The 24,419-nt window shown below is 33.0% G+C and overlaps 1 protein-coding gene and 1 pseudogene across 1 annotated transcript in view; both read right to left on the bottom strand.

Moving 5' to 3' along the window:
- The window catches only part of LOC148610279 (uncharacterized), a 45,813-nt gene extending 22,108 nt beyond the window's left edge, over positions 1-23,705 (bottom strand). Inside the window, exons 1-9 of the mRNA XM_088542607.1 lie at positions 23,543-23,705; positions 21,826-22,089; positions 8,718-9,020; positions 7,515-7,796; positions 4,428-4,661; positions 2,495-2,785; positions 1,555-1,660; positions 943-1,031; positions 122-345 (exon numbers count right to left, since the gene is read on the bottom strand). Of these exons, the coding sequence (XP_088398733.1) occupies positions 122-345; positions 943-1,031; positions 1,555-1,660; positions 2,495-2,785; positions 4,428-4,661; positions 7,515-7,796; positions 8,718-9,020; positions 21,826-22,089; positions 23,543-23,630 (1,881 nt within the window). The 5' untranslated portion in view covers positions 23,631-23,705. The remainder of the gene's footprint in view (positions 1-121; positions 346-942; positions 1,032-1,554; positions 1,661-2,494; positions 2,786-4,427; positions 4,662-7,514; positions 7,797-8,717; positions 9,021-21,825; positions 22,090-23,542) is intronic.
- LOC148610280 (uncharacterized) lies at positions 11,849-16,486 on the bottom strand (annotated as a pseudogene).
- Positions 23,706-24,419: the final 714 nt, after the last annotated feature.

The following is a 24,419-nucleotide window of genomic DNA, read 5'->3' as shown; positions in this document are numbered from 1 at the left end:
TTTTTTTTATAAAAGTATCAGTCTGTTAAGTAAACAAGAGAAATTAATCGGATTTCAAACAAAAATAAAGGAAATAAAAAAAAAAACTGTCATTGATATCATAAAATGAAGCTAGGTTTACCTTAAACTCGTCACGTAAGGCATCTCCGTCTTTCTTCTTTAAATAGTTTTTCAAATCCGTGACCTTGATACGCGTTTTACTGGCCTCAAATGCATTATAGTAGGTCGAATCGAGACCATTATCTGTGTGGCCAACCTCAGATGTAGTCCTGTTGACATTTTGGCTTGATTTTTCTATTGTCAGAGAGTCAGTGTTTGCATATAACTTCTCTGCCTGTACATTACCTTTACAGAGGTTTACCAAATAAATATAACAAGGAAACAACAAATACAATAACACAATAACAGACATTTATAATTATGAATGTTTGCTTATTCAGTTCGATAGAAATTAAAAGTGCAATATTTGCCAATATTTCATACCGTTTCCCGCTTTCTTTTATCGACTCCGGGGAAAAAGCGGAGAGGTTCCAGATGTCAAAGGAAGACTACAGTCATATTGCACTTATGTTAATATCGCTATGTCGAATTAGGTGCAATGTTAGAACAATGTGTGAAAACGAAAATTCATAAAAAATACAATATGAACACTTAAGAATGTATTACTAAAAAATAAAAAGGTTACGGTGAAAAAAATGATGAATATTCAGGTAATTATCCTATACAACACAACTTTGAAATACATATTCATGATTGAAAGCAATCTTACTCAAGAATGACTCCTAGTTGTCATAAATTAAAGAAAATTATTCACAACCTCGGTGCTATATTTTAAAACCTCGGAAAGTTTCATATTAAAAATTCGAATTTATACTCAGTACAACGATAGAATGTATAAATAAATAGTAATCTACCTACATTAAAAACCGAAACTCAACTTACGTTTTTTGACTCTGGAATATTGTACATCATCATTGTCAGTGTTTGTCTTATTTTGGGTGCTTTTCGATCTTTCCCTAATATTAACTCTCCTGTACAAATATATCAAACCATATATATTTTAATGACTATTAATTGACTTCTTGGCTTAAGATGTTACAGCACGTGAAACATTCGTTTTATGAATCACGGGTACCATTCATAACCCAATAAGTAAAGCAATATCAGACTATGGTTAACCATGGAAAAGAAAATGTAAAAAAATTATTTTAATGAAACAAAATACGTAAATTATGATTATGTGTGGTATTTTCAATTTGTTTGTGAATTGCGACCTGTTTTTCCTCTGCTAGTTTGATGTTGCCAACTTTGTTACGTCCTCCAATTCCCCTCGTTTGAGCATGCGGAATATCGACTTCTTTTTACGTTATTGTAACTTTACCATTTTAGGATGTGGGTCAACGGGAAAACATATGAATCGGTATAATAATCAATTTGATATTAAAACAGTCGGTGTAATACAAGATTTTCACGTTATACAAAACTCTATTTCGATCACACGTTTAAAGCTAACGAGAATAATCATTGTTGTTAAACAATGTCGGTACTTCCTACCTTTTCCGAAACCAGACAACTAAAACTGCTATAAGTATGAGTATGATGATAACGGCAATAACACCACCAACTGCATCAGCATTATTTGTCTCTAACTGTTTTGGAACTGAAGGAAAGTAGGTAAACAAACTATGTGTAAAGCTCACTAGGTGATACCCCCGCTCTAGATACCATCTTCAAAACCCAAATAGTCATAAAGGTGGAAATATCAATATAGCTGGTCCACAATGGCATTATGTCATGAAGAATGTGCGAAAGTTAAATCAAATCTGTTAAACTTTTTGAGAGAAGTAGCGGATTAAAACGTAGGACGGGCCACCGGATGGACTGCTTGATCACTATATACCTTCTGCTATTCAATCCGGGGCATAATGAATTAAGTCAAATTAGGCACAATATATATTGTATGATGTCAAAAGATTAAGTATGTTACATGTATGACATTTTAATTATCATTACTATTTGTCTTTGTGTTCAGTAAAAAAAAATTGTCTGTATTAATTTAAAATTATAAAACGATCAAGTAAAAGAGAAACTATGTTTCTTTTCGTGTGAAGTTCTGTATTGTTGTTTCATATTCATTTATACTTTATGGTTATAAAGATTTTAATTTATATTTTTAAATATCATAGCAGAAATAATTTACTGTCATTACACTAGAAAAGTGCCGTTTTTTTTTACATCGCTTTTGTTGATTCTTATGTTTTTGTTTTGTTTTTTGTGTGTTTTTTTTTTTTTGTGTTTTATTTTTTACAAATTTTTAATCGCTCTGATATTTGCATGTGTCACTTAGTTTATTTTGAGTAAATCAGATTCATCACTCATGCGCAGTGATATTTTTTATCAAACGGTAGTTGGAGCAAAAATTTTTAAAACACACAATTCATGCCAATACACATTTTTAAATACATATATTGTCATAACAATAAATACAAATTACCTTTGACAAGAACCTTTATGACATCGCTATACCCTGATCCAATCTCATTGGTTACATTACATACATAATCTCCCGAGTCCAAAGGTCGGGGTTCGTTTATTGTTAATGATGGCATTGTTACGTTGCCCCCACTGTAACGATTTTGAGCAGAAACAAATGACAAGGATTCGTTGTTATGCATCCAAGAAACTGTCGATGGCTGGGACTCCTTGTCATAATCGCAATGAACGATAACTTTGTTGCCAACAAATGATTCTATTTTATGACTATTTGATCCAACTAATGGTATGTCTGAAATTATGTTTATATGTATGTTTCATAATGCATTAAAACCGAAGCTGTGTTGATAGGGGCATAGTAAAGTAACGAACCTTAATGTTGTGACCGTCCAGACAATCAATTTATATAGAAAAATAAGAAAACAGTACATATAGATATGACATGTAGAAGTTTATTAGTGCGTTGCTTGATATTTGTTTTAATACTATCTCATTGGAAATCATACAACATCACCTATTTTCACAAATTGCAAAAAATGCTTTAATGCATTTATTGTACATAGTAGGAATGTTCATACTTTTATTTGCCTATTGATAGCTTTTACACAAAAAATCAGTCAGTTTAATAGGATATATAAGTCTCGTCATGTGACCCCGTGATTTGACGAGAATGGGTTCTAGTCTACCATTCAAAAGCATAGAGATTTGTCATTTAGAGAGCGTTGAATTCAGTGTTAAGGGCAAAAAACTTTCTGTGTAAAACATACCGATAAAAATGACAAGTAACAATTTCTACGTGATAAATGTAGTAAGAAAATACATAAACTAGAAGATTTTGCATTGTTATACAGCATTTGGAGTACCCAGAAGTAAACAATAAAATACAGATCGGTCTTCAGTTTTCAATACGTTCTACATCGGAAATTCTTGTAAAGAAAATAAAACTAGAACGAGATACCCTATTTACTGTGAAACGTGATAATGAAGATGTACATAAACATGAATGAAAGTTCCTTTAGGCAAAATATAAACATTTTCAGGCAGTGTTTCAAGCCTATTTTCATTTTAATTACCCAGACTTACTTTAACTGTTTTTGATTTAGCAAAATCGAATGTAATGAAAAAATGGACATATATACATATTAAGTACTTCTCTGCCTAATAATCAGGCAAAATGTATGTATTGTGTGGCACATGAGCAAACAAATAGAAATTATTGTACTATCTTAGTACTCATACCTCATAGCCTCTTATTTCACAAGACATTTTATGCAGAATACGTAGAGCGTATTTGTCCAAATCTTTAATGTTTACACAGAAAAAAAAACCTTTTGTACCATCACAACTCCTTACCAAAGCTTGCGCTGTATATTTTTGGATTAAAAAAACTTCACCTAACCCTTTCATTTTTGTAAAAATGTTGAAAACCGTATAGGAGCATAGTTCCGTGCCTTTTTTGTGACAAAATTATGACACAGCAGCTTGTATTTTCTGTATATTAGTATTCGGATAGTATGCTAGCTTTAAAACAAGCACATAGAAAATGTCAAATAGTACGATGAAATTTCCTCAAAATAGTAGGCTTGACACTAGGGTTAGTAAATTTACCCCTTTAGTTGAAATGCACTATGGAAAAATGTCGGCAAATGTACCGCACTTCTTCCCTACATAATCAGTCAAAAAATGTCTACGGCACAGGTGCTTAAGGATAATTCAAATAGCTTTTCGTTGTTTCGTAGATGTATTGAATATATTTGAATCAAAAAGGAACAAATTGAGAAAAAAAAGATTTGCCACCCATTGCCCGATTATCACATAGAACGGTACTTAATAATATGAATATATTATTGATGTTTTAGTCTTTACAAAATTCAACAAATGATTGATATTGTAGTAACACTTTGTTTTGTTTTTGGACTTGTGAGTTAATTTACCTTTAACACGTAACGGGACTACGGCACTTTCAGCTGTTTTGTTCCTGTATGTAATTGCGCACGTGTAGTTACCACTATGAGTCCTGTTTACTTTCATGAGATTTAAATGGGAATTACTGTATATTATTTTCTTATTTTTTCTCCAAACTATTACACCTTCTCCTTCAGTTGCGCACTGCCATTTTACATTCATATTTCTCTTTATTCCTGTAGATTGTCCAGTTATTCTTGCAGCTGAAAGGAAAATATTTGATATATTCAGGTTTATGCATTTAGAAACAAGAAAAACATTACTCTCGATCCGTAGGGTCACTTCGAGAGCATAATACTTAGAGACCTGAATGAATAACATTAGTATGTGTACTTAAGTAGTAAATCCCTTTCGGCAACCAGTGATACGGAGTAAGGATCTTACAATTTTCGTACCTTTCACAAAAAACAAAACAAAACAAAAAAATTACATTGTATCTGACACGTTACAGGTTAGCAAAGAGTATATATCAAAAGAATGTAATCCGGGGACAAAGACCAGACATAGAAAACAGACATACACAACAAAGAATATGAAGTAACTAAAATCATGCATACATAGTAGCAAAAGCAAATGAGCAACTCTGACTCCACTAAAAGCTAAGAGCATGGAAGAGGTGCAAGGGTAAGCGTCCTCTGCTTTTATTTTGAAAGGAAAGAAAGACATATCAATGATCAGCATCTTTAGACTGTGGACAGCCGCTGTGGGGTTTAACTAGTTTTATAAGGCCTAAAAGACTTAATATAAATTAAAAATATAACAAAACAACAAACAAACACATCATAAAATTCATTTAATAGATACAATTACCTCCATGGAATACCTCAACATATAGCATATCGAAACAAAATTAGAAATCCACTTTAAGACTGCTAGCTCATAATCAGAACATATAAAAGAATGACAATACTATCAATACTGCCAGCATTATATATAATCGGTCACTACAATTTCAGTGGACTGGATTATGAGTAGTAACGTCAAATACTACATAGGTAAGAATACTAAATAATTTGTGAAAACAAGGTCCACGGAAAATACAATAAATTAAAAATCGTATTCTTTACCAATAAATATATAACAGGCAGTCGATAAACCCATCGAATTGTGTTTGAAAGTATGCGATCAATAGACTATGTACCTGTAAAAAAAATCTGGATGAGCAATATCAATTCCTATTATGAACCTGCAAATGCTATCATAATTTATATCAAAGTTTTTTTATAGTGAAAAAACTTAGTTAATGGTTTTGAAAAATTGTGATAAAAATGAAAAAATATTGGTTAATTAACTGCCAGTCTATTACAAATACGAGAAAACGAACCAGTTATGAAATATATATACAGAAAAGGATGTTTGAGGCATATAATCATCTCGGAATGGAAAATTAACAACAGAAAAATCAAAATCATCTCCTTTGTCATAAATTTTAGTATGAAAGTTGCCATTTTCTAAGGTAATATCTAAATTTAAAAAAAGGTGTACTAGTAATGTATTGTTAGACTTAGTCTCAGTTTTTGGGACAGTTATCTTCAGCATAGTTTTCCAAGTTAAGATTATTGGTGACCAAACTATCATCAAAATATCTCACATTTAAGGGGGTACACCTAGGGTAAGGGACATAACTCATGAGGTCAGTGATATGTTTGTATCATAATCAATTTTTCACCATAGCTTGTCAAACTTTCATTTGAAACCTAATGAAATCAATCCAGGTTACTTTGATGCTTATATTATATTGATGTAAAATGCTGAATACAAACGTTCCTATGCTTTTTATGAGTTGTGTCCCATACCCTAGGTCTACCTCCTTAATTAAGCATAACTTCGCCCTCATGCAGGCTACACTTGCATCATATAATGCATCAGTTCTTTGTCCTTAGTTTTACCATTTTAAACCAGAATTGCTAAATAAACCAAAGAAAAAGATATAAGTCACTTAAAATATAAAATCAAAATAATATGACAGAGTACATCTTTACTCATGAAAGGATAATCATAAATATCACAAAATTTCACCATCTTAATTAAAGCATAACTTCGCCATCATGCAGGCTACACCTGCATCATATAATACATCAATTCTTTGTCCTTAGTTTTACCATTTTAAACCAGAATTGGTAAATAAACCAAAGAAAAAGATATTAGTCACTTAAAATATAAATATGCAATATAGGTACATTGTCGAAAATTATTGAAGATATGTGATGAGACGACGAAACGGGTAGGAAATGCGAGGCTCCGCCGAGCTATTTCCCCCGTTCCAAGCCGAATACACATATCTTCAATAATTATTGACAATGTACCTATATTGTTTTTATCCTGTTATATTAATAGTTTTGTGCGTGTGTACATTTTTAAAATAAAATGTTAAAATGCATATCCCCTGAGGAGCCCCGATCGTTAAATCCGAAGAAAAAAAATGATACGCATGGCGCATGACTCAGTAAACATTGAAATTCAATCCGCACCATGTAATATGTCAAAGCTGTTTGAAGAAAATAAGCAATGCATCAAAATTTATTTAATTCCAAGAGACAAATAAGTAACATGAACAATAAATACAAATATTTTGAATGTTGTAAAGTCGATTTTAAGAACATTAAAGTTTTGAATTTCGCGAGGAAGGTTGAAGCTGACTTGTTTCTGTTTGGTATATTGGAAGTCGTCTGCAAACTGATAATAAATCAAATCTGAACGAGATTTGGGATTTGCCATATATATGACGGTGAAAAAAATAAACAAAATCATTATTTGGTTTACACAAAATCTTTTATTTTATTCAGGTGAAAACGAAACAAAACAGCAAAAAAAAAAAAAGATTAACCGGATACGCAATCGCACTTTGTTTATATCGTATCTATGGTGGCGGCCATGATTAATTTACGCATACCAGAAAGTGCAGGATAAAATCAAAATAATATGACAGACTACATCTTTACTCTTGAAAGGATAATCATAAATATCACAAAATTTATATTATGTCATATTAACATTAAAACCTTCAGCAATGGTTAAATTTGCAATCAAAACTCTTGTGTAGTGCAATTACTTACATAGGACTACTAGTTTAGTTGAATCATTTCCATTACCAAAAATATTAGTGGCTCTGCATTCGTAGTCTCCTGAAAGGTCTATTGTAATATTTTCAATTTGGAATTCCTGGACACCGTGTAACACATTAGTTTTCCATTGCGTTGCAAAAGGAGTTGATGATGAATGTTTCCGGTCAAATGTGACATTTGATGCATTTGTCGTTGACACATGGCACTTGATGACAATATAATTACCAACTTTTGCGACATATTCATTCACCTCAAAGCTAACGGATGGTGGACCTGCGTAATACAATATTAGTTTTTTATTCAAGTATCATAATTTTGTTGAAAATATACGTGTAACTCTATCATTTTTGTGTTAGTTTAAAACAGGATCTTTTCTATACAATAACTTTTTTAGGTTTATATGTAGTTGTACTCATCTAAGAATCGTGCAAAATGTGAATACTGGTTGGTAAGCCTACATATTTTTATTTTATTTTTCTAATGCCATAGTAAACAGAAATTTACATGTGGCTTTACATTTAACACATGTTCTTAGGAGATAAAAATCATATAGAATACACTATAGAATTCAAAATTAAGGGAGATAACTCGGTAATTGACACTAAAATACAATAGAAACTGTTGGATTTTTCAATGTGGAATTATATTTCATATGGGCGGACAGATTGGGATGCATAATTTTACATTTCATCATATAGACCTATAATGCAACTTGATAACAAAAAATGAAACTGTGTAGCCTGTTTTCGGGGTGAACTACATATTACAGCATTTGCACGATTCCTACAAAGAGTTCTATCAATTGTTGCTGTAGTAATTGAACGACAGGGATATACATGTATATAGTACCTGCATTACCATAAATTTGTTAAAAAAAAAAATTTCGCTCTTAGTGTTGAAAGTGTTTCAGTGTGAATACTAGCAATTCTATGTGTTTTTTAACAGTAAAGTTAGAAAAATAGCAGAATTATATTTGGAATTTTCATATTTCAATGAATCTAAAAGCGGATTAATAATAACTTGTACAATTTCAAATATTCAATACGTCACAAGAGCATTTATATATATAAGCATTGTTGTCGTTTTCCCTCCTGGAAATATGAAAATCAGAATATCATCAAAATGAAAGAGTATTTCGTTACATTCATTCAAGTTAGATCTACGATTAAAATGCAACCTTCGTTAATTACTTACTTCCAACTTCCAATGTAGCATTAGCACTTCCGTTGCCGTACTTGTGACTGCCCTTACACATATATGTTCCAGTATCATTCAACCAAACTTTACTTATATGCAATTCCGAGCCTTTACTAGAATTTAATACCGTCACGTGTCCTCCATTTAAATTTATTCCTTCATAGTGATGGTTGCCTCGAAGTTTTCTTTCCCATGTAATCTCTGTAACCTTAGGAAGTGATTGTATAATACATATAATTGTAACAGAAGAGTCCTTTGCTTTTATTGTGTTCTTTTCTTTGATGCTAACCTCCGGTTTCCCTGAAATATATTCATTAAAAGTAAGGATAATAACAAAATTACCGACACTTATTCGATCCATAATCTAATCCAAAATAAATCTGACAAAATAGATAGTACATTATCGGGTTAGATGGTACCACAATGGTCCTGATTTGGTAAGGCATTTCAAACGAAATGGTGGGTTATATCTAGTTTTTACAGCTCGCCAAACCTCCTTATTCCATTGTGGCGTGAATATACAAGTGGTGATCAAATACCATGTGCATGCTATAATGTCATCATCGGTAAATCAGTGGTCATGTCAGTACATAAGGTCAAAACAAATTTTCTTAATTCCCATACAATCTTTTCACAGCAGTACATAATAGATATACCTATACTTAATTTAAGTAAAACAATGGGTGATTGGAAATGTAGGAATATTCTTTTTTTTTTTTTTTTTGCATTATATTTCTGTGGCGCTCTCAGGCGAGAGAAGTGATCATTTCATCATGTACTCAAACACACCCAAAGAATAAAATATTCAATGTTTTAGGTCGACATTAAATAGATAAAGATTATTTAACCGGAAAAAAAATAATTGCATTACTCTGTATGCTTTGTAAATAGTAAGCAATTTGATACATACAATAATGAATTGAAGGAATATTGCGTAATCATTATCTGTATAAATGAATATGTTTTTCTCGTCTTACTTTTTGATTATGGGTTACCAAACTCCTACACCCAGTTATGTAATTTTTTGGTTGTTTTATAACTGTAGTATTACATACGTGTATTCAATAATTTATAAGCAGAGGACGCTTACCCTACACTTTGTACCCGTGTGTCTGTTCCATACTTACACTTTGTCCGAGTTGCTCATTTACGTTTGTTACTTTGTATGAATTAATTTAGTTACTTTATGTTCTGTGTCGTGTTTGTCTGTTTTCCATGACTGGTCTTTGTCACTGGATTATATTTTTTTTTTATTTCCGCTAGAATCTTGGTTCCCTTGATTACTCTTTCAATCAGTTTATGGACCAACCACAAATAAATGTGTAAGCTCACATTCTATAGCCCATAGTGTCAAATCGTTTGGTAATTCCTTCGTGAGCCTTACATTCATAGATTCCGCAGTCGAATGGTTAAAATTGTAAGGTAGTACGCAGTTTGGTTATATAATGATCAAATTACTTGTATCCTTTCTGAATTATCACCCATTTTGAAGTGCGGTCAAGCGAAACGTATACACTAAAGTATGTAACACTTTGTTAACATGCAGCGTTTGGAAGTGTCGAAACGTGACCCTGATATTTCAAAAGAAGAAGCCCGACTTTTACTTCTTTTCAAAAGGTATTTGAGTTACGACTACAATTTTATATAAAAAAACAACCTCTTACGCGTGAACAGTACAATGATTATAGGACGTTTAACTTTTTTAAACACAGAACAAATTTAAATAAAAAACAACAGAAAATTCCAATGACCTGTATTTTACTGATTTAGCGGAAACTTAATACAGATGTAAATGTCTTTGGTTTTGAATGGTTCATTAAGTAACACTTTAACAATAAAGTTAAAAAAAGATACCTCTTTCCGTTTTCCATTACACCCTTCATTTCATTTATTATAAAGCTTAGACAACGTAGCTTCGAGGATATAATTTGACTGTCTTTGTGGATATAAACTACGAATTTTTTTCGTAACGTAGTGTTTACCTATGAGTGACGATGACGATTAATTTAGCTGACTTTTCCTTTACTTGGCGTAATTGCCGTTTTCGTGCTAAGAATATACACCCAATACTCCACCTCACCCGTCGTAAAGCAGTAATTGGAAGAGATGATATTTTAATGGCGAAGTTTTGTTGTTTCAATACCTGAGTCGAGAGCGTTTTCATGAAAACCATGTCTATACTTTTAAAAGTAAGTGAACCCTTAAATACTATAATTATAATGATCACAGTAGCAATTTAAAATATGGTAAAGTGATCTTGATAGAAATGATGCAATAAGAGACCATGGACTCTACATGTTATTTTCTTTTTATACACTTGATGAAATGGTACTCATGTACGTGCATGTATATGGACGAACAATTTCGGTGCTCGTCTCGAGTCTCGGGATCTCATGGGTTCGATCCCCGCCCAAATCACATCAAAATCTTTAAAACTAAGCTTCAGATAGTCACTACTTCTCCACCAAGAATGTGATATGTAAAGAGATAGAGTGACGCTTGTTCAGTATGGTGGCATGCCTACTTGTAAGTATCTGCAATAGAACGTTAAGTGTAAACGATTATCAATCAATCAATCAATCAAAATATTTCCAATCTTTTTTGTAGGGTTTAGTTTTATTGAAATTCATGTTTCACTGAACAACTTTATAATATTGATAAACTAAATGTCATAATATAGAGTTGCATTTAAGTTTCAGATCAGCAATAATAGGATATTAATTGAAAAAAAAAACTGAATAACCAAAATATTATCAGGAGTGCCGAAGAACGCCTAGATTTAAAGAGTGTGTGGAACTTGCCAATTAGTTAAATCTTCAAGCGTTCTTAGCGCAAGTGATCATATATATACAGTTTCTGTTATTTTCTTGTACACCCGTTTTCGCCAAAAGCCTAGCTATCCAAAATGAACTTACATGTATCGATTTAAGTGGTTTATGATGACAAATTGTATAATTTGTTCTCATTATTGGTTATACATTCACTCCAACAAGACCATTAATGAAGAGTAACATAACATGACCGATGTCTAGTAGAGCACACGGGAAGGGATCAGTTATGTCTAGAATAAGAAAAATTTATGTCGTTAAAATCACAATTAGATGTAACCTTAAGTTATTAACGTGCCATCTATGATATGAAAAGGGAAGGGAGTTCTCCTGATAACTACAGGACACCTTCATGTACAATGTATGACTTGTGACTTAGACTGAAGTATCATCCTAGTTAGTTTAATGTATTTGTTCCGGTGAATTGTATAGCCCTGTCCTACATCCACATTCCTTGACCTAATTACCTTGACCCTCCATATGACGACTCGTAATGAACTAGATGAATAGCTGCACAAATACTTGCAGGCCCTCTGCGAATAGCTTGACTGCATTGTTTCCCCCTACCTCAGTTAGGCCATGACTTTAAGAATATCACCGCCTTATAGTATTTTAGTTGTTGTGTTGTTCATATGAATAGTCTGATCTGTATTATCAGCCTATGCCTTTTGAAGTGAAAAGGTGATCTGTTGTAGGAAATCTGTTATCATATACATGTATTCACTACCTCGTGTGAAAATAATTAAAACCCAACTAAATTTAAAGGTTAACAAGTCTATTACTAGTTCAAAACAAAACATATATACAAAGTTCAACAATATCGTTACACAAAATAATAATCTTACCATTAGAAAACATTATTTTTTTATAATCAAGTTTGGCTTTGGGGCAGACTCAGTATTGAAAGTCTTACTAACAATGCTTAACTCGGTGTAACAGCTGAACATGCTACAAGATCCGATGAATAGATGTATCGGTGCAGCATAGGTTACAAGAGCCGGAAAAACATTGTTAGTAATGCAGCTTGAAATGATGCTCTAACTAATTGATTACCTGTCAACTCGGTGTAGTTAGCTACAAGAGCCGGAAGCGTGGCCAAATGCTACTCGGTGTACCTGGAACTACAAGAGACGGAAGACAAGCAGGTGTGTTGTACAAGACCATAGTAGAAAGAGCATAACCTCAAGATAATGCCTAAAATACATGTAGTATGAACCCTAAAGCATGTAATTTTACACTAAAATTAAATGAAGCATGAAAAATTTTGGGGATGAATTAATTAGGTAATCCCTTACTCTAAAAATTAATTAAAACGGCCAAAATCAGATTGTATACATTGTAATTATGCAATCTGAGTGCCCCAAAATTAAATATAAGGGTGATCCAGATAAAACTAATTAACTATAGGTACAACAACTTAAATAGTACTAACTGAAAATTAACCCAGTGAATACTTAATTCATACTTAAAAAATTGAAGATGTTGTTACACACTTGTGTATATATGATGCAGTGAATAAACTCAATCATGAGGATTATAAGTAGCTAAAGATTTTTGTGCATTTTTGATCGCAGAATCTGAAGTTTTGATATATCTACAATAAGTATCTGAGGACCATCGACCCAAAAGCTTAATTAGATGGTCCTCAACACAGACCCTGCCTGCAGTTGATGCGGCCCCAATGCGGAAAGAATGAACATTATAACATGTAGAATCATAGCCTAAAATGTCCATGGTATGCTTAAACATATTTAAAAAGTAAGATCTTGAAATAGCATTTCCATATATATTTACAAACAATGGAGTGTCTAGAGATGGATTATTTTGTAGCCTTTTCTTCATATACATACAACATATTTATGAGGACATATATCCTTGTCTGTCTCGAACAATTTTATTGTCACACCTTGTCTAAAAGGATCTGTTTTGGAAATTTTGAGTTTAAGATGTACACAATCAGTCAGAATTATCAAATCTGAAACACATAAATGAAATGCTGGATCAAAATTCTCAGCACTATCTACTGTAAACTCGCCACATCTTAAAAACCCAAAAAATGCTATTGTACGCATGGCTTCAAGCAATAAATTTTCATAGCTACTTCCTTGACGCAGCCATAGACAAACTTTTTCTAAAATATCAAAAGTGATAGGATATCTAGGCTTAGAAGTAATTGATTGAGTCCGTTTGACACCATTGATAATTGTCTTAAGGCGTCTGAGTTCGAGAACATGAGGATAACCAATATTTAATTCTAAACACTTAAACCTAATGCCACATAAATAAGACTTTATAGTGCTATAACTTATCAGTAGTTTACTAGTACAATAAGCTACGAAAAGTAGTAGGGTTTCTTCATCAACTTTTATATTAGAATACTCTGGTACTATAAAAGCTACAATCCCCGTTAATAGCAAAAAATTCACATAAGCCTTAAAGCCAGCTTGATACACTTGTCTAGTTTTACTTGATATAGATTTATACCACAATTGATCCACTACATTGTAGAGTTCCAAAGCACATGTTGAGGTGGAGGCACTGTGCATGATAGGCTCTGAGCCTCTGGCGCAAGTTGGCGGAATCTGTACATCTGCAAACGAGACAAAGCATCTGCTATTGAATTGTTTTTACCTGGCACATGTTTAGACATGAAAGTAAAGTTATATTGAGCGGCAACTAAAGTGAGTCGTCTCATTAAGGGCATAATATGTTGTGATTTTGATCTGCCTTTCTTTAGGATAGCTACTGTAGTCTCATTATCACACATAAACACTATTCTTTGTGTTTGCCACAAATGCCCCCACAAGATGGCAGCCACTACTATGGGGTACAGTTCCTTGAAAGCTATTGAGAAGGTACTGTCCTCCGCTAATATATCTTAAAACATTGATGGCCATGCTTCAGAAAACCACAACCCTTTGTAGTATCCTCCAAAACCTTTAGTTCCTGAAGCATCTGTATATAGACACAAGTCATCAGATGAAATACTTTCCACATTATAAAACATGCTGACACCATTCCAATTACATAAAAAATAACGCCACATTCTAATGTCTTCTCGGCACTCTTTATTTATCTTAACATAATGATGTAAAGCTCGAACAGTAGTTGACAATTAAATTAAATGTGACACAAAAGCTCTGCCAGGAATTACAACACGGGATGCAAAATTAAGATGACCAAGCAGTTGTAAGAGTTCCCGTTTTGTGCAGGATTTCTTGGACGAAAATTCGGTTAAAAAGGCAGTAATACGTAGTAGTTTCTCACGTGGTAGCCTAGCCTGCATTAAACTAGAATCCAAGATAATGCCTAAATATTCCATAACAGTATCTGGGCCAGTTGTCTTATGCTTAGCCATAGGAACATTAAGTCTACCAAATATTGTATACAAAATGTCCATGTTTCTTTGACTACATTTTTTAGGATGCTCAAAAGTAATAAAATCATCAAGAAGATGTAAAATAAACTGAATATCATATTTGTTCTCAGCTATCCAACAAATTGCTTGTGAAAGCATGTCAAAAATCTTTGGTGATGAGCGACAGCCATAGGCAAGTTTAGTATAGTAATAATAACTATCTCTCCATTTAAGACAAAACATATGCCACTGCGAAGGAACAATCGGCATAAGTTTAAACGCATCAGAAATGTCCGTTTTACACATTGATGTATTCCTACCTAAGTTTTGAATTATTTTAATAGCATCATCTATACGAACATAAGACAAAGAGCATTGTTCCTTATCAATCATGTCATTTACACTCTGGTGTGTGTCGTCCTCATGAGGAGAAGATAAGTCTACTATAAGTCTATGTTTCCCTGAATATTTCCCTGTAGCCACACCAATAGGACTTACTCTGTATTTTGGAAAAGGCAAAGTAACAAATGGACCTTGTAAAAAACCTTTGTTTACTTCACTGAGTTTATCTACTATTTCTGGTTGTGTAATTGCTGAACGTAGATTTTTACACTCTTTACTAGGTACATCTACATCCGATATTAAGGTGTCAAAGCCATAAACAAGGCCATTACATAAGTAGTTAACAAAGTCCCTATCTGGATGTTTTAGCAGTTCCTGTTGCAAAACACTAACATGAACAGGGGTGTCAACTTTGGTATGTGAAGTACATGTAGCTAGTCACTTGCTGGTGGTGGCAAATTCTGTATGGTTTTGTTTTTGTGATTTTCTCTTGGTACAAGAAGAAGAACCGTGATTGTTAGAGAAGCACACAGAACATAAATGTGAATATGAACACTGTTGCCTGTTACATTTATTGTCATTGAAATTGTTAAAAATTTCTTCATCGTTAAACATTATCCTTTTCCGGCCATAACGGTCACTATCCCTCACACTCACATTTGCCTTTAATTTAGGAGAGAAATTAGTTAGATTTTGTGTCCTTAGCTGAGGACAGAAAGATGTAAGATGCATAGTAGATGAACAATAAGAGCATGTGTTAACCCTTGCATTGCCTGTTACCATACTCAATAGTGATGTGTCCTTAATGGACCAATCTACCTTGATGTTAAAATCTTTCAAAGCTGCCGCTGCGCGGGCGGAAAACTGACAATGGTAATCATAAAATTTTGGACCAAAAACATTGAAAATATCGATTATGTTGGCTTCATACCTGTCTAATTCTATGCGCCTTTGAGGAAATTTGATGCACATTACCCTTTTAAATTTGCCAAAGGCGGTGATAAACTCACTAATTGTAAGCACTTTATGTAATCTTGTATCCTCATGACCTGACATATTGAGTGTGATTGACCCCTGTTCCTGTACATACGTTTTATCCTGTTCAATACGGGGGATTAACAAACTTGCAAGATTAATGTCTTTGCCTTCCCAAATACGCTTTTTAAGGATTTCAGGCACCACATCTAAGTGGGGAATTCATTCAGATTGGACTCCAAATTCAGAGTTTGGAAAGCGATACCCACCATGTGTGAAAGGCTGCTGACTGTTTGTCGTTTCAGTGGAATTTCCATTCCTAAAAGCTGCCAACGCCGTGGACAAATTGTTCTGGTTTCCACTGATTTGAGAGTTCTTATCATTAATTAATTTCATCACTGTCTGTTGAAGACCTAGCATAGTTTGTTGCATCGTCTGCATAGAGTTTAACATACCAGTCACAATGTTGTTGTTCATGGGCGCCGCCATATTGGATGACGTATTTGCAACAACATTCAGATCTCTACGCGAGCTTCTTTGGACCGCATCACTGCTATTATCCAACGCTAAAGTTGATAAATTTCCCGAACTGTCAGAAGGAATATCAGTAGTATCAACCTCACTCGCTTCCTTTTCAGAATTCGGCGAATTGTCATCATTAATTTCTGTACACACTTGAACGTTTGTACTAGTTATACTATTAGTTGAAATGTTTCTACGCGCTATATTTTCCTCGTAAATCATTTTCAGATTAGCTTTGCCGATCGAGAGTGGTACAAAAACATCAATTTTTTCTAGTCCTTGTTGTAATTTAGCTGCTGTCCAATTGTTTGGATTCGAGGTATCCCAAGGGGAAGATCTTTGCTTGTTCAGTCTAGATCGAGGTGCGCGTTTGTCCGCCATTGTGATAACTCAAAACGGATATCTTAATTTGTACATACAATCCATCATGAGTGTTATAATTACAAATGTCAACATCGAACAAAACTGATTTGCTGCATACACAAAGGTTGAAATATCGTTAGTTATGTATCGAATCGAAACGTTTGGAAAAATTTGTTGCGAACTGTGTAACTTGCAGCCATACCCAACTATCAATGACGTAATGCTAAAATAACAACCAATCAAATTCTAAGCATATGCTTACTATAAATATCCTCATAGAGACAGTTAGCTCTTAATTAACAACATAAACCTGCCTTATCTATATAAGCCTTAAGTTAAGCGAAGATCGGATTTCATTTGTTTAACTACATGTACAATTTTTGAGGGTCTAGAACAGTACACTCATGTTTCATGAGATCTTTGCTTGAATTCGTAGACAAACAATAGCTACATTCAACTACAATCACTTTTAAAGCATATAATAGAACAGACGACAGCTTCAAATTTAGGTCCATAGTTGTGTATTTTAAGATTTTCAAGAAGGTGCACCAACACACGACAACCTGGTTGGTGGTCTCATTGGCGAAAGGTAAACGTTTTTTTTTTTTTTTTTTTCATATTTACTTATGGTTTGAAATAAGTTATTTCAAAGTATCCAAATACTTACCACAGCCCCAATAAATCAAATATTTGAATTTGAAATCTACTGCTGTCTCTTGCTGCAACTGGACAATAAGTCTGTTGAAGAGTTATCTCTTTTTGCTTAAAATTTTAAAAACTGAAGTAAAAAGCGGGAATGTGAAAAAGGAATGTTGATAAAATATAAACTAAGCCATTTACATGTGTAATAGGATTCGCACTATGAATGATATCCTTGAGAATTGCTTAACTAAAATTATTTTCATTCATTCGACCTTATTGTATCATACTCGTCACCTGGCGCAATTTTTGTTAAGGAATTCTATTCATAGACTGAACATGACTTAAAGATCGTCGGTATCCAAATTACGTACCCAGGGTAGACTTTTCCACTTATAACTACCAAAATAACACTCCGCGGGTCATTCTCAATGCAAAGTGTACGTAAAGATACCACTCCGCCGCTGATCATACTCCATGTCAAATATGTGATGTTAACTTTATGTACGACACGGGCGTGTAAAGATATCAAAACTATTCATTATGTGTTGAAATGTAATATTTCAATGATTATGTAGTATTAGCTATTTAAGTTTTGACGCAGAGAGCTGGACTATTTTGTCAAATTTACCCGAACATTTGCAGGGAAGAAAGCTCAATCGAGATTTGCCAATTTATTTCTCTCGATCTGACCCTGTTAATGAGGATGTCGGGAGCTTCTAATGACAGATTTTCGGAGCTGCAATGTACACTTTTGTGTAGTAAGTATAGATTACAGTCGCGGATCGAGGGGCGGGTGCATAGGGTTGGCACTCTTCCCTTTTATTGGAAAATTTCATGTGTGTTTAATTTCATCCCAGGAATTTAACTTCTGTACATAAAATGCAAGTATTGTGTACATGTATGTTAATTATTACATGCACATGTACATGAATAAAGTAAGATAAAATAGTAAACACAAATGTGCATTCATGTAACAAACAACGAAGTATTTAAAATAGAAAATAAACAGAATTGTTAATTTATTATGATTTCAAAGCAAAGACATATACAATGTCTCTGTTTCAAAAGGAGGGCATGTGGCATATTCATCTCTTTCAGTAAGTAATCTTGAACTATAAAAAAGGGGGATATTCAGTGGAATAAAGTATTTAGATGTAGCCTAACAATCTTTTTTAGCATAAAGAGTCCCTTCTTATGGCATTCCTGCTAGAAATTTTCCTAATTACCATGTTAAAAATGGTATGTTAACATTTGGATTGTATAAGAAATCGACTCAATCTCAAATTTGTAATCGTTATCATTGTGGCTGACCAGTGTTATTTGAATAAAAGTTGGCCATTTGGTTAGTGCAATCACTCTATTTAGCTTTATAGTATGCTATATATTTTCGTCAGTTCATGCATGCATTAATTACATTATTCTCATAATGTCCTTGGGACGAAAGTGGACACAGGAGCCATGACATTACACATACATGATGGACACTTGTACATGTTCCTAAAATCAAAAATTCAACACAAATCCTAGACCTTTATCGCATACCCTATATCACACCCCTAGACCTATATAGCATACTGTATATCACACCTCTAGACCTTTATTGCATTCCGTATGTCACACCCCTAGACTTACACCACATACCTTATATTACATCCCTTGATTTATATCGCATACCATTTATTACACCCCTATACCCATTTTAAGTACTGTGTATATCACACCCACAGACCTATATTGCATACCTCATAACACACCCCTAGACTTATGTCGCGTACTGTATATCACGTCCATAGACCCTTATTGATACATTATATCATATCGGTAGATAATTATCACACCCTAGACCTATATCACACCCACGGAGCTATATCGCATTCTCTAAAATACACCCATAGACCTATATGACATACCATAAATCACACCCCTTTACATATATTGCATACCATATATCACACCTTACACGGAACACATTTGAAGTACATTTTATATAGTTAGAATATAAGAAAGAATGAACATCACATACAAAAATCTGTTTGATATGCAGTATCAACCCTCGACCTTTATCATCCCACGTATCAGTGGCCCTGGAGTTGATATAGGAGTCTCCTGGTGATACTGCATGTGATATAAATATTGGCATGTACTATATTCAGTATGGAATTTAAAGAAATTGTATTATGTCCATGTAAGTCATTACTGATTATCTTTATAGTTCTTTTTTTAGAACATTGTCAAGATATACCAGATACATTTATTTACAATGCAGATCATAAAATAAGAAACAGGATTTTCATGACACCAGGAAGACATAGTCAATTATGTTAAAAATTTTTGTGTCCATGAAAGTTCATTGAAATGTGTTGGATATCAAGGTTAGCAAAAATAGACCTTTCCTAAGATAAGTATGCTGTTTTTATTGCTAGTGTAAAACAGTTGTCATATTTCTTAGCAAAATTTGCAGTTTACATTTGTATGTCTGTGAACAAGAAATTTACTCTGAAAACTAAAAAAAGAACATGTGTATGTACTCGAACTATGGTTACTGGCATATGCAGTACAGTATCAATTAAAGATTCATACATGAATGTATGATATTTGTAACATAGCAATGCATTTATCTAATTTGTTACAATGTGATATCAATTATTCATGGATAAATCAACATTCAGGGATTGATCCAGAGATTTTGAAATTAGAGATCAAACATCATTATAAATCAGAGGGTAGCTAAAATCATACATGGAAGAAGCTCTAAAGCAATATCCTTAGCAAGCTTTACCATTTTCTGTACTGTATAGAGTTTTGTCTGGTTAATGAAATGACTTAAATTTATTGTTTTAAAATCATCACTCCAAACCACTTTTAATGATCTATCTGGTTATGAGAGGATGCTGTTTTAACAATGACAGGTGGAAAGTAACCTGTTCTACTCTTACCTATTGTTAATAATACTTGGAACAAAGATGTGCTTATGAAATACACTTTACAATTTTTTGTAAAGTTTGTTATGTTAATTAAAAGAAAAAAATGAATTATTTTAGTGACAGAAATTTTGATTTTTCTTAATTAATACAGTCGATAGAGATATTTTAAGAATAAAACCTATGAACATTGAAATACAGTAGATATATGTAGGACAGAAACTATGAATAATGACAGAAATCATATTTTTTGCAAAATTTCAATCGACCAGTATTGATCACTATAGGAATATTGACCAGGTGGTTTAAAACCCAGTAAAAACCTGGGACTGCTATAACCACCCAACCTTTATTTTTGCCTGGTTTGCACGAAATCATATGTATATGTAACAATACTTCCCAACAAGAGGTTTCTGCATATCATATGGTTATAAAACATGTATATTTTCATAAGTTAGAATTGTAACATTTTGCATATATCAGACACCTTTATAATTTTTCACCTTGATTTCTTTTCAATGGTTAACACTGAGAAGTGTCACTAGACGTGAGGAAAAGCAGAAGTAAAACAGACCATTTCTGTGCTGGGACACTATTTAAGCATGAAACAAAGTTCATGATTCTCAAGTGCTGGTACATGTATGTGTAGCATGAAACAGCTGTAACTGTATATGTCAACATCTCTTAAAAATAGCTATACAAACATGAAGCCTGATTTCTCAGCACTTATTCATTTGCAAAACATAAGATGTACTTATATAGTAATCTTATACATATTTGTGAAACAATCATGCAGAAAAAAAATGAAAGAAATGCACATACATTATTGATGGCAGACATTTATATAACAATCAGCTTTAGCGCAATAGTGAGTCTTCATAAAAAAGTGATACTCATGGGCTATATGTTCACTAGTAACTTTTTTTGTTTTGGAGAGAAAAAAGAAGATGGATTTATCCTCAATGTGCATTTGTAATAAAGACATCAAATCCCCTGTGTTCACCATATCTCTATATCTGACATTCCAACTTAGCGTTTGTTCGGTGGGTTTTTCTACACCATGAATCGCTTTACTCTAAGCGGTTTCCGAATTTTATGAGGACTGGTACTTAAAATGAAACGAAAGTAAGATCTTCATTTTCTGATATACTTACCAACTCTAAGTGCACTGCTAAATTGTCTATTAGAGGCCTGAATATTAGGATCACTGTAGTACTTGCATCGGTATTTTCCAAACACTGTATTACTAACGGATATGATAGTCAGCTCCTTACTTTGAAAACCACTATATCTATTTTTGTCACTGCTCTGCAAATCTACGATTGGCGTGAAGTTTTGTTTATTTAAAGGCTTCCATTCCCAGTATATAAAAGACGCCTTGTACAAACATTTAATTTTGATGCTGTTTTCTTCTTCTTCTGTAAAACATTCATACAAAATAAAACGAAAAATGAAAATAGATAATAATAATAGTAATCCATTGTTAATCACACGATTTTTGAATGTTTAACAATTACGACAAATGACCATAACGATCAGAAAAAAAAATTCTGAAAAAAGTACCCTGGAAATATAGACCTTTTACAATAAGTAGAGATCCATCCTTATTGAGAATTAAACAAATAAGTATGCCACATATAAACTGCCTAAAACATTTCATAACTAATTTTGTTTTGTTTTTGTTTTGTTTTGGTTTTATTTTTTTAATCTTTGGATTTGACTTTTTATTTTTTTATTTCGTTTTGTTTTGTTTTGTTTTTTGTTTTGTTTGTTTTTTGTTTTTGTTTGTTTGTTTGGTTTTTTTTACTCTTTGGTTTTGTTTGCTTAATTCATTGTTCAGGTTCTTTGATTTACATGACAACATATATTCAAAATTTATATATGATCATGCTATAAAAAGTATAAGATTTGTTACAGACTTGTCTTCCGGTTAAAACTCGATTGGTTAAAGCGATTGTCGTAATGTTTTTAAAGGCTCATTTTGAAATTATAGGAAAACAACGGAAAAGCCCAATTGCTTAAAGTAGCATTAGCTGCCAAATTTGTTCAGTTATGATTCTACTGAAATTTGTGGATTCAATGAAATAAGTTAGTAAGTAATGCAATTGAGGCAATGAATGTCGATAATACCTACAGAATATTGTGAAAACAACGTTTATATATATATATATATATATATATATTCATTTCATCTACTTCTTGATTAGTTTTCAAATAAATAATGATCATATTTACATTATATCATAATAGGTAAATTTAAAAAAGATCCTTGCGTTATAATCGAACTTTTGTCTTTTACGGCTCGGTCTTTCTTTTCCGTTGAATAACCACTTCCGCTTTGCAATCATATTTGTTATTAAAGAAGCTAACCCTACAGCACATGCGCGGATTAAGGTCAACAGAAGTCACATGTATACGAATTTATCTAAATCGATTATTTGTCTTGCAAGACAATAAATATATAGACACCTATTTCATGCATTTGATGCCTTTTATCTGTGGCTATCAAATGAAGTTATACAGGAAAAGTACTATTTAGTAGAAATAATTCAAAGTTAACGTATATTTCAACAAAAACAAAAACAAAACAAAACAAACAAAACAAATCAAAAAAAAAAAATACGAAAATGACAGCTAATGCAGTTTTAAAATTAATATACTTTATCATGTATTGTAACAGTTTGAATTTTGTTAACCCTTGAAAATACAGTGTCACCCTTGGCGTCGCCTCTGGATGACAATGATTTTCTCGGGGAAACAAACTGCTTTATCACCCTCTAAGGCTTTATCGCCCTCTAAGGCTTTATCGCCCTCTAAGGCTTTATCGCCCTCTAAGCTATATACTATTCATATAATACATGTATTGCATACCTGCTTTTATGTCACCAGATTTCACAATCACAAGCAAATCAAGTGTAACTAAAATGTAAAATATAAAGCGCATTGTAACACCACACATGAGACTTCAAGTCGACAAATGAATCACATCCCTGTAGAAATATTTAGAAGGCTGACAAGGTCCATTTCCCTTTACACTTAAACTTTCCGAACATCATCCGTGTTAAAATTACCTCAAGGTTTTATAATTCGGAAGGGTTTACTGTATAATTATATATACTTAGTATCGTGAGAGCTTCCTTATTTTTAGTCTTTGAATTATATAGTAAATTTGATCTTAACTTACTTTTGGCGATGATTATTATTACTATTATTAAGTCAAGATAAATATATATAAAGCAAATTTTTGGTCGTTCCCTCCGCGGGACTCGAACTCGTACCGCTGTAACATCAGTGGCAACACCGCCTGCACAAAGTCCAGCACCCTAGACCACTACTCGATCAATATTGTTTTTATCGTGCAATGAAAAAACGATTAACGTGTTTTTAAATACGGGTAAAATTTGTTACGTTATAATTTATCCTGCTACTAAGTTAAGCTTTCTACTGTACAAAGAAAGGGTGTCGAATAACGCAAAGCTTTAATTTTATTTAATGCTTTATTTATTCAAAGGCCCGCAGACCAATAGTGGCTCTCTTCAACATGCATACCAGACAATACAATGTATATACAAAACGAGACAAGTAAGACAACCAAGCTCAAGGTAGCGAACAATAAGCCAGCGAACAATAAGCCCGATCAAGCTAGCGAACAATAACGCAGCGAACAACAAAGGCTCCCAGGAGCCTGAATCGCTCATCTGGTTAAAGTTTTGCCTTTTAAGGGCAATAACTCTAACAAGGAGTTGTC

Source organism: Perna viridis, chromosome 8 (genome assembly GCF_037379345.1).
Source record: "Perna viridis isolate PV_CMFRI_1.1 ecotype Kerala chromosome 8, ASM3737934v1, whole genome shotgun sequence".
NCBI classification, from domain to species: Eukaryota; Metazoa; Mollusca; class Bivalvia; order Mytilida; family Mytilidae; genus Perna; species Perna viridis.
This window is presented reverse-complemented; position numbering and strand designations above follow the sequence as displayed.